Here is a 17,367-nt window from a genome sequence, read left to right as displayed (position 1 = left end):
AAAGTAAACAGTAATTTTAGTATTAAAAATAGTAATAATAATGCTTTTGAGTAGGTCAGAGGAATAGTAATAGAAATGTAATTAAGATACAAGGCAAAAATTTCTTAAAATTACATGAGAGGGCTAGTGACCTAAAAGATCTAGAAATAGACACTCAAACAGAACAGGTGTGGGATGGAGAATGAGATTATACCCATGAATATATATGTTTGACTGAGGTTATTTCTATATGCACATTTTTACATATACTGCAGATAAGACTAGAAGTATGATGGAGCACACTGAGGAGAAAGTTACAAAAACTTACTTGCCATAAACAAACACCTTATAAAATGAATTTCTAGTCCAAGAATCCCAGACTCAGTCTCTGAGATATCAGAGGATAATCCTAGGAGAGGGACATCAAAGTTGAGGCTTGGCAAAAGAGAAGAAGACATACAATGAGATGAACTGACTCTATCAGTGTGCTCAAGTGTGTCAGAGATGACATGAACAGCACAGGATAGGACAGGGTTCAGATATATTATCTGTAAGGTTGCTATAAGTCATATTCAACCCAACAGCAACAACTCTTAAGTTTACAAGCTAATAAGGGAGACTGATAAAATTCAGTCTAATAGTGTCTCTGATAGAGATATAAATAAAAACTGGGAGTTCACTCACTCAGTAAAATGCTCTGTAGACTCTTTGGGACTTTAAAAGGAGTCCTTGACAGTCGATTTTCACATTACAACACATTTTTTATTTTTTGACAGCAGCTACCATAGATATTGATTGTGGATCTAAATAAAACTAAATACTTGACAACTTCAATGTTTTATCCATCTATCATGGTGTTGCCTATTAGTCCAGTGGGAGGATTTTTATTTTCTTAATGTTGAGATATAATCTACATTGAAGTCTTTGATCTTTTGCAGAAAGTGTTTCTAGTCTTCACTTTCAACAAGCAGGGTTGTGTCATCTGCATATCACAGTCTATGAATCCTCTTTCAAATCTGTTATCACATTTGTCTTTATAGTGCAGCTTCTGAATTATTTTCTCAGTATACAAATTGTATAGGTATGGAGAAAGTATAAACTCTGTTGCAACATTTCCTGATTTTACATCCTACAGTACTCCTTTGTTCTATTCTGACAGATGCTTCTTGGTGTCTGAATAGGTTTCACATAAGCACAATTAAATGTGTTTGGATTCCCATTCTTTTCAATGTCAATCACAATTTGCTATAATCTGCACAAAATGCCTTTGCATAATCAATAGGATACAAGTAAACATCATTCTAGTATTCTCTACTTTCAGCCAAGATCCATCTGACATTAGCAGTTATATCCTTTGTGCCATGGCTTTTTCTAAATTCAGCTTGAATTTCTGATGGTTCTAAATCATTGCACTGCCCCAGTATGCTAAGTGGTGTTGGCAAAGAGTACTGAGTATCCTATGGTCTGACAAAAGAACAAGTAAATCTGTCTTGGAGGAAGTGCAACAAGGTTGCTCCTTAGTGTCAAAGGATGGTGAAACTTCATCTCATGTACTTTAGGCATGTCAAGAGGGACCAGTTCTTGAAAAGCACAGGGTGGGAAAGGTGAAGGGTCAGCGAGAGGAAGACTTTCAGCAACATGAATTGATATAGTAACTGTAACAGTGGCCTCAAGCATATCAGAGATGGTAAAGATGGCACAGATTAGTCAAGGATATGATCTCTTATTCATAGGGTTGCTATGAGTTATAGTTGACTGTTTGGCACCTAACAAAAATAACATCAGCAACAACATGTGACTGTTTTGATCATTGTGGCTTTATAATAAGTTTCAAGATAATAAAATGTGGGTCCTCCTACTTTATTTTACTTTTTCAAGATTGATTTGGTTGTTCAGAACACTTTTTTAGTTCCATATGAATTTGAGGATTGACTCTTTTTATTAATTTCAATGAACATTTACAGAGATTTTGGATTTCCATTCATTCATTGTTGCACTTTTCTCCCCGCCGACCCCACCCCCACCCCGGTTCACTCTTCTCTTTGAAAAGTAAAAGAAAAATTCCTTCATTGGTATACAATCCCCCCACACACCCCCACCCCCATCCCGAGTATACTCCACTCTGCAACCTTCATTCCGTCCGGACTCTTATGATAATCATAATGCCCTAAAATATATTGCTTTTAAACTGTTCTCTCCCTCATTGGTTTCAGTGCGTTATACATAATTCATTCGGGGTTTTTTTCATTCTTACCCTAACCCTGATGTCAGTCCCATTCTACAGCAGTAGCACTATGCAGTGTTTGTCCTTTTGTGACTGAGATATTTCACTCAGCATAATGGAGGACTGACTTTTCTGTTTTTGATAAATTTTAAAAGGAAAATAAAAAACCTGCTGGCATTGTCTGAGAGATTAGAACAAACCCGTTGGTTGCTTTGGGTAATATTAACATCTTACTGTTATTAAATCTTCTAATATATAAACACAAGGTATGTTTCCATGGATTTACATGGAAGCCAGTATCTTTTAGTATTTAGGGTCCATGGGAAAAGATGAGGATCAGATGAAATACTGAGTTTAGTGTTTAATATTTACACATTGCAATGCCAGAAGGCTCCTTGTGGTGATGCCATGGATATGTTCTACAGTGATGGCGGAGCTGAGAAAATATCTAAAACAAAGATCCTGGATCAGTCACATACAATATTTTGTGAAATAAGAACAGAGAATGAACAACAATTCTGATCCCAGTCCTAGCCTGTGCCATCGTCATAGTCTCTAATATGCTTAAACCCATTGCTCTAGTCACTGTCAAACTACTGGTTGAGGTTCTTCCTCTCTTTTATCAATGCAGCACCTTTCCAACTTATCATCCTTCTCCAAGGAATAGCTTCTCCTAGCCACATACCTGAAATATGTGAGATGAAGCTTTATCACCTTTGTTTCTAAGGAGCACTCTGGCTGTACCTTCTCCAAGACATATCTATTTGTTCTTTGGGCAGTCCATGGGATATTCAGTGCTCTTCTCCATTAGCATAGCTCAGGAACATCAGTTCTTTTTCTGTCATCCATAGCAATTTTTCAGTTCTCAGATGGATAGTAAGTGATTGAAAAGATTATGGCCTGAACCCAGCACATCTTACTTGTCAAACTAGTATTGTTATGCCTCAGTAATTTGGAGAGTCTGACTGTAGACTTTCCTAGTGCAATGTGTTTCCTGATTTCTTGACTGCTGGTACCAAGGGTGTTAATTGTGGATCCAGTTGAGATGATGTTGTTGACAGTTTCAGTTTTTTCTCTTTCATAATGTAGTCTGTTGATCCAATGGTGAGAATTTTTGTCTTCTGACAATGAGATGCAAATCAAGGCTGTTGTCCTTCGTAGCACATATTTCAAGTACTTAATTTAGCTAACATAGAGATGAATGTGAATCCCAGAACACTTAATTGTGCTCCTTTGAAACCTAAACCTAGACCAAGAAGCTGTAGTGTGAACAGAGCAAGAGAACACATTACATGATTTAAAATTAAGAAAGGTATGCATCAGGGTTGTATCCCTTCTCCATACCTCTTCAGTATATATGTTGAGCAAATCACCTGAGAAATTGGAATCTGTAAAGAAGAATAAGGCATCAGGGTTGCAGGAAGATTCATCAATAACCTAAAATAATATAATTTTCTTTAATAAGAGATTTTTATAAGTTCACACTATAAAGAATGGTTTTAAAAGAAAAATTAGCCGTACCAAATTTTTACATGATCTCTTCTTAAAGGTATAGGGTCACACAATTTGACAGGTGGAGGGAGGGATGGGTAAAGGAAAAGGGAAATATCTGATATGAAAACCAATGTATACAAACTTTGTAAGTAAACTAAAATATTTTTTAAAAATATTAAAAGGAAAAAGTACAGATTCTGAGCTATTAAAATGTTGCTTAAAAGTATGCAATCTGTGTGCTTATTAATATCACATGCAACCAATAGTCTGCTAAGATTATCCAAAAATGACATTGAACTGCTAGAAGTGCAGGTTGTGTTTAGAAGAGGCCATGGTACTAGGGATATTGTAGCTAATGTTAGTTGGATTTTGACTGAAGGAAGAGAGTACCAGAGGAATGTCTATCTGTACTTCATTGACTGTGTAAAGGCATTTGACTGTGTGGACCACATTAAACTGGATATCTCTGAGAAAAATGAGAATGCTGGAACACTCCATAGTGCTTAAGCAAAATTTATATGTGGACCAGAACAGAGCAAGGAAACACTGCATGGTTCAAATTGGGAAGGGTGTATGCCAGGGAGGTGTGCTATCTCCATACCTTTTGAACGTACATAAAGGACAGAATATCCAGAAGGCTGGGCTGTATGAGGAGAAATGCGGCATCAAGATTGGCGGTAGACTCATCAACAATCTCTGTTATGCAGTTGACACAACCCTGCTTGCTGAAACTGAGGAGGACCTTAAGTGCTTGCTGCAGAAGATCAAGGACTACAGCCTTCAATATGAATTGAATCTCAGTATAAAGAAAGCAAAGATTCTCACCAGTGGACCAATTGACAGCATCGTGATGGATAGTGAAGAGACTGAGATTGTTAACAGCTTTAGTTTGCTTGGCTCCACAATCAACATTCTTGGCACCAGCAGCCAGGAAATTAAAAGATGTATTGTGTTAGGAAAGTCTACTGTCAGAGACCTCTCCAAAGTACTGTAGAGTAATGTGTGCCTGATACAAGCCATGGTCTTTGCAATCACTTGTTATACATCAGAGAGCTGGATGATGACTAGGGATAACAGAAGGAGAATTGATGTCTTTGAGCTGTGGTGCTGAAGAAGAGTATTGATTATACCATGGATGGCTAAGAGAATGATCAGGTTCATCCTGGAGATGAATCTGGAGGTTCATTCAGGCTGCTTCTTGGAGGCAAGGATTCTGAAGCTTCACCTGACATACTTTGGACATGTTTCAAGGTTGGACAAGTCCTTGGAGAGGGATATCTTGCTTGGGTGGGTGGAGGGACAGCATAGGAGAAGTAGACCCTCAGTGAGATGGATTGATTCAGTGACTGAGGTAATTGGGGTAGTTGTGTCAGAGACAATAAGTTTGGCACAAGATAGAGTAGAGTTTAGGGCTGTTGTACATAGGGTCGCTATGAGTCCCAGGCAGCTCAACAGCACAGAACAAAAATCAAAAGTTGCATGTGTTATGTGTTGTCAAGTCGCCTACGACCCATAGCGACCCTATGTACAGCAGCTCTGAAACCTGCCTTGTCCTAAGCCAGTCTCTCTAATTCCATCACACCAACCCCCATTTTCCCAGTTACTATATTGATAAATCCATCTCATCCAGGGTCTTCCTGCCTGTGCTGTCCCTTCATCCTTCTGAGAATAATGTCCTTCACTAATTCCTAAACACCAACCCCCATTGCTCCAGTTACTGTATCAATCCATCTCATCTGGGGTTTTCCTGTCCTGTGCTATCTTTTCATCCTTCTGAGCATGATGTCCTTCTCCAAGGACTGCTTTCTCGTGTCCACATGCCCCAAGTTTGTGAGATGGAGCTTCAAAATCCTAGCCTCCAAGGAGAAATTTTGTTTCATCCTCTCCAAGACAGACCCATTTGTTTTCTTGGAAGTCCATGATATGTTTAAGACTCTTCTCCAGCACCACAACTCGAAGGCATCAATTCTTCTTCTGTCATCGTTAGTCATTATCCAGCTCTCTGATTCCCAGCAAGTAATTGTGAAGACCATGTACTGGATCAGGTGCACCTTAGTCTCTAGACTGACATTGTTGCTTCTCAGTTTTCTCGAAAGGTACCTGACAGCAGATTTTTGCAATGCAATTCATCTTTTGATTTCCTGACTGCTGGTGCCAAGAGTGTTAATTATGGAGTTGAGCAAGCTGAAATTGTTAACAGCCTCAATTTCTTCTCCACCTATCTTGGGCTGTCAGTTGGCCCAGTGGTGAGAATCTTTATCTTCCTGATGTTGAGCTTCAATCAATATTGAAGACTACAGTCCTTGATCCTCTTCAACTTCAGAAAGTAAGGTTGTTTTATCTGCATAACATAGGTTGTTGATGTCTCTTCCTCAAATGCTGATGCCACATTCCTTCTCATAAATCCCAGCTTTCCAAATGATCTGTTTTGCATATAGATTGAAAAGGTATGGAGACAGGATGTATCCCTGACACACTCCTTCCTGATTTTGAATCATTCAGTGTTTTCCCTGTTCTGCTTCCTGGATTTATTTCATAGATAAGGATAATAAGCTTAGAAAGGCAAATGACTAGCTAGACTGGACAACATAGAGAGAGCTATGTTAGCCTAGTGGACAGAAAGTTCTGCTACCAAGCCCAAGGTGGGTGATTTTAATCTGCAGCCCTCAGGCTGGTTTAAATTGTTTTTTGTCAAACATTCTCCTAAGTGGTATAGCACTGGTTTGTGCATTGCTGTACAGAGATAACTTGCAGTTGCTGTGATGCTTAACACTGACACTGAGGTGTCAAATGGAATAATGGTTACCCATGGTGGACCGTGTTTGTTGGAGCTTCCCTATTAAAACAGGCTTGGAAGCAGGAGCAGCATCCACTACAAAATGGCTTGCCTCCAGAAACTCAATGAATGTGGAGAAACGACCAAAGTTATACAAGTGTTCAGGTCTTTCATTCATAGGGTCACTATGAGTCCTCTATGACTCAACAGCACTCAACAACAACAGACTGGAACTCAGGACTTTAAACTCCAAGATCAATGTTATGTTGACAAAAGACTGACTGGATGATGCTGTTATTGTTATGTGCCATCTCATTAATTACGACTCATATGAACAATAGATCTGAACCTTGTCCTATCCTCTCAGTCTCTGACATACTCAAGTTCATTGCCATTGTCACTGTGTCAGTCCAACCATCTTGTTGAGGTTACTCTCTCCTCTGACCCTCTTCCTTTCCCAGAATGATGCCTTTTCCCAAGGACTGGCTCTTCCAACAATATACCCAAAGTATATGAGACAGTGTTTCATCGCCCTTGCCTCTAATGACGACCCCATTTTTCACTTACTTCAAGACAGATTTGTTTATTCCTTTTAGTCTATGGAATATTTATTATTTTTTCCACACCATGGTCCAAAGACATCAATTCTTCTTCTGTTATCTTTATTCATTTTCTAACTCTTATATCCATAGGACGTGATTTACTACACAGAGATGCTTTGTTATTCCAGAAGAAAATAGATAAATTCTAACTGCATACCTCACTACGGTTAATTACTCCTTTTATTTGTATATTCACAGTTAGTACCTTCTCCCTTTGCATAAGTACTTACAATTTGAATTGTTTTCCATAATTTTCATTCATTTTTCCAAGCTCTAAAACTCTTCAGGTTGAGTTGGAAACAACTCATAGCTGACCCTTCACTGAGTTATCAAGTCTATAAAAGAATGGAAGATGACTGTCCATTTTTCTTCCAAAAAGCCAATGGTGAATTCAAACCACAAGAGAAGTATGACTTTTGAATTGTCAGTACAGCTTCCTATGGACTACCACCAGAGTCCCCCATATGCTAGGAAATTTACCCCGAAGAGGAGATGATGTTATTTCCTTAGCATAAGATTTAGAAATGTCTATCTTTCTATAAATCATTTTTGAAAGTGCTTCTTTGATAGAAGGTTGTTTTCTTGTTGTTGTTGTGTACTGTCAAGTCTGGACCAACTTGTAGCTGATCCGCAGGCAGGTTGTCAGAGGCAGTAAATCATAGGGGAGAGGAGATTGCCAGAGAATATAGTAAATTTGAACCACTTACCTTTGCAGAGGCAGCTCAATTCCTTACAAGTAAGCCACCACCAAAGGGCTCAAGTATGTCAGAGAAGATGAAGGTGGTATAGAATGGGAAAGGATTCCTGTCTGTTCTTTGTAAGGTTGCTATAAGTTGTACTCAACTCATTGGCACATAACAACTAGCCAGCAGATGTCCCTTTATTGAAGATTGTTGTTTTTGTTGTATAAAGTCAGTCTAGTCAGAGTGCACAGAAAGTGATTGTCCCTCCTTTTCCCACAGAGCAATTGGTGGATTTCAGCTGCGTGCCTTTGGGATTGCTGCCCAGTTTCTTACCACTAACCTACCAGAGCTTTAAAGGACAGTTATACTGATTGTTGTTGTTGTGTACCACTGAGTTGGGATCGACCCATAAATGACCCTCCAGCAGGTTTTCAGAAGCAGTTAATTGCACAGGAGGAGAGTGTCCAGCCTTCTCTTGTAGATCAGCTCGTGGATTTGAACCATGTACCTTCAGGATTGCAGCGTAGGGAGGACAATGATACTGATGATTTGCAGGGACAGTAGTGCTCGAGAAGGATTTAAGTTTTCAAATTATTTTAGGATTCAAATACTAAAAGCAGATTTTCAGTTATCTATATTTTATTGTTAACAAAGACTATGGACTATTGGTATGTTTAATGTTTGTTCTGGGAAATAAGAACCTATATTTTCCATTACCTAAAGTTATGGGTTGGTTATTTAGCACTTGAAAAACCTGAGACATCTCTAACATAAGAATGGATGAACTTGTTTTTTTTCCCCCTCCCCTAAACTGGGAGTCCTTTTGGAAAACTCCTCAAAGAGTAAAAATTAAAATGATATTGCATATCCAGCTCCTACCAGGCTAATCTTTTTCTGAAAATAAGAATGCTTTCTTGAAATAAAGTAATTTATATTCTTAGCCATGCTCTATTATATGCACTGAGTAATTTCTTGAGAGCAGTGTTTAGTGTTGGCACATTGCCAAGATTAGTTTATTTGTTTTGTTGTGTTTTTTTTTCATTAGGCTGCTTTTTATTACCCACACTGCCGTACACGTGCATCGCTCTGTTTCCTTTTAGGACTGCCAGTAGAGTTTAAGCACAGGAGTGATGCTATGAGTGGGTAGAATATTTTTGTGCACTGGATGACCATTTAAGTCTGTGGCCATGATACCATACTAATGGCTTTAATCTTTCAAATAACTTCCACGTATACATTATCCATAGCCTAATATTAATTGCATTCATTCAATTCTTTAGTCCCTGTTCAGGGAAAGACATTAGTCTCCCTTTGCTCCATTCTAGAACTGTCTTTAGCCCATTCTCCTTGATTTCCTTTGGAAAAGTCAGCAAGATCCACATATTTCTTAGGTCTGGGCCTGGAGTATTTTTTATTTGTTTATAATTTCTTGCATTCAATCACAAAGTCAAACTTTCTTTTAAAAAGGTGATTTGAGTGAAAGTTTATAAATAATATTTTTGGTTTTATAACACTAGGCACCGAGCCACAATTTCTGGTAGTCCCCCTACTGTCTTTACCTGCACTCATCTTAAAAATGTCTATTATCATATTAGATCAATATAGATTAATGGCAGGATATTATATCAATAGTAGCAAGAAAAAGTCTATTGTCTATTCGTCTACACTCTGTTCGCTATCCCTTCCCATCCAAGAATGAGTCTACATATGTGTAAACCTATACTTAATTTTCTTATAATATTGGACTTATACAATATTTGTCTTTTTGTTACTGACATCACTCAGCATAATTTACTCTAGGTTCACCCATGTTGTACAGTATTTTCAAATCCATTATTATTCTTTTGTATTACATAGTACTCCACCATGTGAATCTCCCATAGTGTTTTGGGGTTTTTTTTAACCATCCACCAATTGATGAGCTCTTGGGTTGTTTCCATCTCTATGTTGTTGTAAATAATTCTGTAATAAACATGAATGTGCATAAACCAGTTGGTATCACAGCCCTTATTTCATTAGTCTGAGCTCGGGTGGCCCAGTGAGAAGGATTTGCACTATCAACCCAAAAGCACACAGTTGAAATCTACCAGATGCTCCACAGGAGAAAGGTGAGCAGTCTCTTCACATGTGACTACTGCCTTTGAAAACCCACTAAAGGGTCCACTTTGACTTGGTCCAACTCAACAGTACATAACCACCATATACATAGTTAATAGTGAGATAATTAGATCAAGAGGTATTTCCATTTTCAACTTTATAAGGAAGTTCCTGAATGCTTTCCATGGTAGTTGACTTCTTGATAGTTTTCAAATCCATCATCTTTTAATTCTTACCTTAGTCAAATTGATATTATCTCTAGATCAACTTTAATAACCTCTTCACAACCTCCACACTCCTAAGACAACTTTTTCCCAGTTCATTCCCTTTTTTCCTCATTGTCTATAATTTCTGTAAATAGGTATTCTGTGATTTAATAAGTATATTTTTTTACAACATGTCATTAATAGGCTAGAGTATGACTTCTCAAGGAAAACAGAGTGATCTGAATTTAATTAGCTTCTCTATAAACTTTTTTTTTCCTTTCCAGGGAAAATCTTGGTTGCAGACTCAGACAAGTTCAGGGACAAAAGATGTGATCAATAAATTTCTATATTAAAATATTAATCAGATGTTTAAGAAATAATTGAGATCATAGAATTTCAGGACTGGATTGACTTCATAACTTCAGATGTGAAAAAACTGAGACCAAGTCAGAAGTCAAAATGGTCTTTCTAAATTTGAAAACTCATCATCTTATCCTAAAACTTGCCCATTGTTGTTGTTATATGTCATCAATTTGGAGCCAACACATAGCTGAACTTCAGTAGGTTTCAGGGCCTATAAATGACAGGAGGGAGTGCTCATCTTTCTCTCAAAGAGCAGCTGATGGATTCAAACCACTTGCATTAGACTTAACAGCACACCTCCTTACCAGCTAGGCTACAAGAGTTTAACAACAATAACAAAAACAAGAAAAAAAAAACCCACAACAAACAAACCAAAAAAAAACTACCAAGAAGCAAAACAAAAAAAACCTGGCCTGAGGGTGGGGAGAGGGTAGTGGTATAATCATAGGCTCACATAATCTGATGGGTTGAAGGGAGGGTGGGTTAAGAAAATGGCAAAGATCTCTAGTGTGAAAAACAATGTATATGAGCTTTGTATGTAAGCCAGTATATAATATTTTAAAAAATGCAACAGACCCAATAAAATAAAAATTAAAAAACCAAAACTTACTCATAGCTTTTCATTAAAAATGAATTGAAGTATACACTCCTCAGCAGAGCGTATAATGTCCGTGTACCTTGTTCTTTTGTTAACAACCAGGAGTCTTAGGAGAGTTACAGTCAAAATATTCTTTACAAGGAAGGATAGAGAGGCTTTGTTTCACATATTTTGGGCTTGTTCTCAGGAGAGGCCAGTTCCTTAGGAAAGCCATCAAGGTGGGTGAACCAGAGGGCTGGGTTAAAGGAGGAAGACCATCAACAAGATGGTTTGACCTAGTAACTTCAGTGATGGACTCAAGCACTCGGCCTGTGCCTGTGAAGATGTCCCAGGACCAGGCAGTGTTTGGTTCTTGTGTGCATAGAGTTGCTGTGAGTCAGAACCATCTAACAGCCAACGACTTAGCACTTCCACCAACTCTGTGTTTCGGTCCTTGGCCATTGCATATCATTTCCCATTTTCTTTTACCCTTTTGGATGCTAAATCTTAAGCATCCTTTGTAACCATACAGTAAAAATGCCTGAATTAACGTATACCATTTCTGGTTTTGTTTCAGGGAAGCAATGTTATGGAAGATCAAGATTTGTTGGAAATCGGGATCCTTAATTCTGGGCACAGACAAAGAATTCTACAGGCAATCCAGCTCCTTCCAAAGGTCAGTGATGTTACGTACTCTAATCCTAAATATAATTGCCAGAAATTTTAAATCCAAGCATACAGAGAATTTTCGTATAGGAGAAATCATTTCTACAAAAAGGTGCCGTGTCCCCAAGTACACATCTTCTTAGGTCCAAATAAACATTCAGACGCACAAGCTACTTTACGCCACACTTGATGTTACATTTGTTGTTGTTAATTGCTGTGGAATTGGTTCTAGCTTGTAGAATCATTTTTTAGATGCTAATCATCAAAAATGTCTTCTGAGTGACCTCTGCATGGAGTAAAAATTCCAGCCTTTCTTCCATCAGTCAAATGTTTCAACATTTATGCCACTGAGAGACTCTAAGTTTACCTAAAATATTGTAATGCACCAAACACCATTTGTTAGCAGAGCAATTTGGGAGTTTCCATTTCCTAAAATGCACTAACAAATTGCAAATGAGGTTGCTTAAAACAACACAAGTTTGTTTACTCACAGGTCTGAGGGATAGAAGTTTAAAATAAAGGTGTGGTCAAGACCAGGCTTCCTCTAAAGGGTCTAAGGAAGAATCCACTTAGGCTTCTTCCTAACTTCTGGTGGTTAACAGAATTTCTTGATTTTCCTTGGCATTCAGCTGCATCACTCCAATTTCTACCTCTATTTTCATGTTTGTTTTTATACCCAAACTTTATATAAAGGTAATAGTTAATTAATTTAATTCAGTGTGACCTTATCTTGACTAAGTGTATCTTTAGACTTTCCAAATAAGGTTTTGATCTAAGGTTCTGGATGGACATGAATCGGAGGGTGTGGGGGGTGCTGTATTACTGCCAATTACTACCAAGTTTCTCCTTGGAAGCTAGGATTTTGAAACTCCCTCTCACATACTTTGGTCACATGGCCAGGAGGGACTGGTTCTTGGAGAAGGACTTTATGCTCAAAAGGGTGGAAGGACAGCACAGGAGGAGAAGACCCTGAATGAGATGGATTGACACGGTAGCTGGGGTGATGGGATTAGATGTGTTGGAGTCAGTGAGACTGGCTCAGGATAGGGCGGGCAGGCTTCAGAGCTGTTTTGCATAAGATTGCTATGAGTCACAACAAATTACAACAACCACCAACTAAACCTAAGACAGGACTTACCATCTACGACAGTAAATCTTAGATTGCTACACACAGATGTCCAACCCCCTCAGATGATACTGTAGGTGCTGGAAGTTTATTGATGTGTACCATTGAGTCAGAGAGGATAAGAAGCATGTTGACTGTGGTTGAAGAAACTTCTCTGGCTTCAAAGCCTCATGTCCATGAGTGACAGTAACTCTTATAACTCCACTGACTCAACCTCCTAGGTTCCTACAGGTACAAGCATCCTCACACCCATGGAGACCCAGAGCACTGCATCTCCATCAGGTATTTATAGCTCATGTCTAAATCCTCCCAGTCCAGATGCAATTTGCCAACCAAGCATCACTTTTACCTTAAGCAGTGTGTTACCTAGCAACAGAGTTGACCTTCTGTTTCCAGATAAGAAGGATTCAGAGAAGCCTAAAGAAAGAGGTAGGATAGGATCTGAGCACTGCTCTCTCAAGATATGTAGGATTTTAATTGGGAAAAAAAGGAAAAGACATTTCAGGAGGCCAGCAGGAGCCATATAAATATAGACAATAATTTGCTGGAAGTATTCAGGAAACAATTAGAGAGAATGATTTAAAATCTAAAGTGAGTTTAAAAACTGAAGTGTGTGCAGACAGCAGAAAAGTAGGTGGGATTCATTTGTGTTAGGCTGAGGAATTTAAAGGGCACTCTGGTGGCATAGAAATCTCTGGTGGGGTAGCCTATTGGTAAGAAGTTGCACTGTAAATCCAAAGATAAGTGGTTTGAATCCGCCAGCTGCTCCAAGGGAAAAAGATGAACAGTCTCTTCGCGCACAACCTACAGCCTCTTACAACCCACTTCAGGATAAGCTGTGTTGGTTTGGATGTGGTAACATATAACAACAATTGATGTAGCCTCTTGATTTCGAATCCGTGGCAATAAGTTTCTGTTTGAGATCTGAAAGAATTTGAAATTCTGTTCTATAAGCACAGGGGGACAGGCATGACCAGATACATGGTGTAGGGTAGTTAGCCTGCGTCAATATGCAACAGGAATTAGAAGAACTAGAAAGAAAATCAAGAAAAGATTGGGGTAAGGCATGATTGCAAGCAAGGAAAGCAGATCAACTGTAACTTTTCTTATGAAATGCAGAGTGCAGAGATATTACTTGAATTTATAGAATTATGTTTTGTATTCTCCTCAGCTCTTTTCATTTCTCCAAACAAAGCCTATTGCCATAAAATCAATTCTTACTCATAGTAAATCTCCATTTGGGTTTCTGAGGCTGTAAATCTTTACAGGAGGACACTGTCTCTTCCCCCACCCCATGGATCCCTAATTTCTCATTTAACAGCCAGCCAACACATACCACACTAAACCACCATCTTTTCTCAGGAATTGTACATTATCCTCTCCAGCAAGAAGATCATATTAACCACTAATCCTAAAGAAGTTATCTGATGGAATTTGCTAGCTAGCAACACGCTGATTTTCTAATAATAGAAATTTACACGTTTGCAAGTTCAAAGCAAATAACACAAAGGACTGTAATAATAAAATTATCTATGCTAAAAGGAAAAGAATAAAGCCTCCTTAGGACTAATTCTGCCCGCTATTCCTCATATTCACTTTCCTACATGTATGCCTTTGATTATGATATTACTCCCTTCCCAAGTTTGCTCATGCTTAGTGAAGGCAGGGAACCTGTATAATGTGCCACTCAATGCCCATGGTTGCTGTTGTGTTAATGTCCAGTCCAGTTGACTTCCACTCACAGTGACACTTTGTATAACAGGGCTATACACTGCCTGACCCTCAAGATGGTCACAGTGCTTAAACTCACTATTATAGCTACTGCATCACTATTTTAAAAAAATAAAGAAGAAGAAATGGGCTTGAAGGTAAAGGAGGAGGAGAATGTTAGTCCATTCGAGCCTTCAGCATCCTGGTGGTCATCTTATCTATCTCTATAATGTGGACAACGACTCTCATACTAGACATAGCATCCCAATCAACAACATTCAGCACAGCTAGGGAGATGGTTTCAAATAAGCATTCTAGATCTATGTTAGGTTCCCAGAGGGACTCACACATTCTGTACATTTGTTCAGTGCAGGTGTCACTGACCATAAAGTCTTCAGTCACCATGGGGCAGACAATAAGGTCCAGAGAGCAAGTGAATGGCTTTAAGGTCTTTGGGCGCAAATCAGCAATGACAGGCTCAATGTAGTAGGGGCTCAGGTTACTCAGGGAGGATGGGGAGGCAGGTTTGCTGGGATCACAGCGAGATTGGGGGCCCTATTATACCACAGTCATGCCTGTTATGTTCAATCATGGAGGAGCCGTCATGGTCATGAAAGGGAAGAGTTGTGTGGCCATCGCAGCAGAAGGGTGCTTTGGGATTCAGGCCCAAATGATGTACATCATCCTGGTTGGACTCGCCACTGATGTCCAGATCATTTCCCAGGGTCTCAAGTTCTGGCTGAACATATATGAGCTGAAGGAAGTTCAGCAGATCAAACCTTACACACTCATGAGCTTAGTGGCCAACCTATTGTATGAGAAACGATTCTGTGCCTGCTACACTGATTTCTATTTTAACTTGTGGACAGAGCAAGGAATACTGCATGGTTTAAAATTAGGAAAGGTGTGCATCAGGTAAGACATCCTTTCTCTACAGCTATTCAGTCTGTACGCTGAACAGATCGTTCAAGAAGCTGTACTTTATGAAGGAGAATGTAGCATCAGGATTGGGGGAAGACTTGTCAACATCCGGCATTGTGCAGATGATACAGCCTTGCTTGCTGAAAGTAAAGAGGACGTGAAACACTTGCTGCAGAAAAGTAAAGACCACATCTTCAATATGGATTACATCTCAGTATAAAGAAAATAAAACTCCTCACTCCTGGGTCAATAGACAACATCATAATAGATGGAGAAAAGATTGAAATTGTCAACAACTTAGTCTTGCTTGAATCTACAATCAACACTCTTGGTACTTGTTATTGTTGTTACTAGGTACTCATGACTCATTGCAACCCTATGAACAAAAGATCTAAACCCTTCCATATCCTGCTCCATCCTCACACTTCCTGACTCAGAAGACGCCATTGCAGCAGTCACCATGTCAGTCCTCCTGGTTGTGGGTCTTCCTCTCCTTAGCTGACCTTCCACCCTTCCCAGCATCATATTCTTCTCCAAGGAAGAGCTTCTTCTACCAACATGCCCAAAGTATGTGAGGTGAATCCTCACCATTTTTGCCTCCAAAGAGCACTCTGGCTACACCCTCTCAAAAACATATCCCTTTGTTCTCTTGGACATCCATGGGATGTTTAGTGTTCTTCTCCAACACCAGAGTTCAACAGCATCATTCCTATTTCTGTCATTCTTATGCTTTGCCCAGCTCTTGTTGGAGAAGCTCAATATTGGCAATCAAAACTAAATGGAGTGGACTGTGGGTCACATCATCTTGGTACTAGCAGTGAAGAAATCAAAAGACTTGCATTGGGAAAATCTGTCATCAAGGACCTCTGCAAAATGCTAAGGAGTAATGTTGTTGTTGATAGGTGCTATTGAGTTGAATATAACTCACAGGGACCCTGTGAAGAACAGATCTGAACTCTGTCCTATCCTGTGCAAATCCTCATCTTTAACACCTTCAAACCTATTGCTGCAGTCACTGTGCAAACCAGCTTATTGGATTTCTTCCTTTACTTCACTGACCCTCTATCTTTGCAAGCATGATGTCCTTTTCCAAGGAATATCCTCTCTGAGCAACATGCTCAAAATATATACGATGAAGCTTTACCATCATTGCCTCCAAGGAGTACTGTGGCTGTACTTTTTCCAGGAAATAATCTGTTTGTACTTTTAGCAGTCCATAGGATGTTCAGTACTTTTATCCAACATCACAACTGAAAGGCATCAATTCATCTTCTGTCATCCTTATTCATTGTCCAGCTCTCAATGTATAGCAAGTGTTTAAAAAGAGTATGGCCTGGATCAGGCACACTATAGTCTTCAGATTGGCATCATTGCTCTTCAGTTTTTGGAGAGATTCTGACAGCAGACTTGCCCAATGCAATATATCTTCTGACTTTTGACACCAAGGTGTTGATTGTTGATCCAAGCAAGATTAAATCATTCAAAACTTCAATCCTTTCTCCCTATATCATGAGGTTTCTATTTGGCCCAGTGGTGAGAACTCTGTTTTCTTGATGTTGAGGTGCAATACTGAAGATTGACGTCTTTGATCTTCTGTAGCAATTACTTCAGGTCCTCTTCACTTTCAGCAAGCAAGGTTGTGTCATCTGCATGACAGGTTATTGATGAGTCTTCCTCAGATCCTGATGCCGCATTCTGGTTTCAGAAATGATTTGCTGAGCATAAAGATTGAATTGGTGTGGAGAAAGGACACATCCCTAACACACACCTTTCCCTATTTTGAACCATGCAATGTTCCCTTGTTCCATTTTGACAATAGCTTCTCAATCTAGATATAGATTTCATCTGAGCACAATTAAGTGTTTTAGAATTCCAGTTCTTCTTAATGTTAACTATGTTTTATTATGAACCATCAAGTTAAATGCCTTTGCATAGTCAATAAA

General features: G+C 39.0%; 1 protein-coding gene across 7 annotated transcripts in view; it reads left to right on the top strand.

Moving 5' to 3' along the window:
• Positions 1-17,367, top strand: part of ANKS1B (ankyrin repeat and sterile alpha motif domain containing 1B) — a 1,992,519-nt gene that overhangs the window by 1,423,889 nt on the left and 551,263 nt on the right. For all 7 annotated transcript variants that reach the window (XM_006888511.1, XM_006888515.1, XM_006888510.1 and 4 more), the window contains one exon: positions 11,579-11,677. In XM_006888511.1, coding sequence (XP_006888573.1) covers positions 11,579-11,677 — 99 coding nt within the window. The remainder of the gene's footprint in view (positions 1-11,578; positions 11,678-17,367) is intronic.

The sequence above is a fragment of the Elephantulus edwardii genome, unplaced genomic scaffold (assembly GCF_000299155.1).
Source record: "Elephantulus edwardii isolate Elephantulus edwardi_28Jun2011 unplaced genomic scaffold, EleEdw1.0 scaffold00068, whole genome shotgun sequence".
In the NCBI taxonomy this organism is placed as follows: domain Eukaryota; kingdom Metazoa; phylum Chordata; class Mammalia; order Macroscelidea; family Macroscelididae; genus Elephantulus; species Elephantulus edwardii.
The sequence above is the reverse complement of the archived record's forward strand: the minus strand, read 5'-3'. Positions and strand labels throughout refer to the sequence as shown.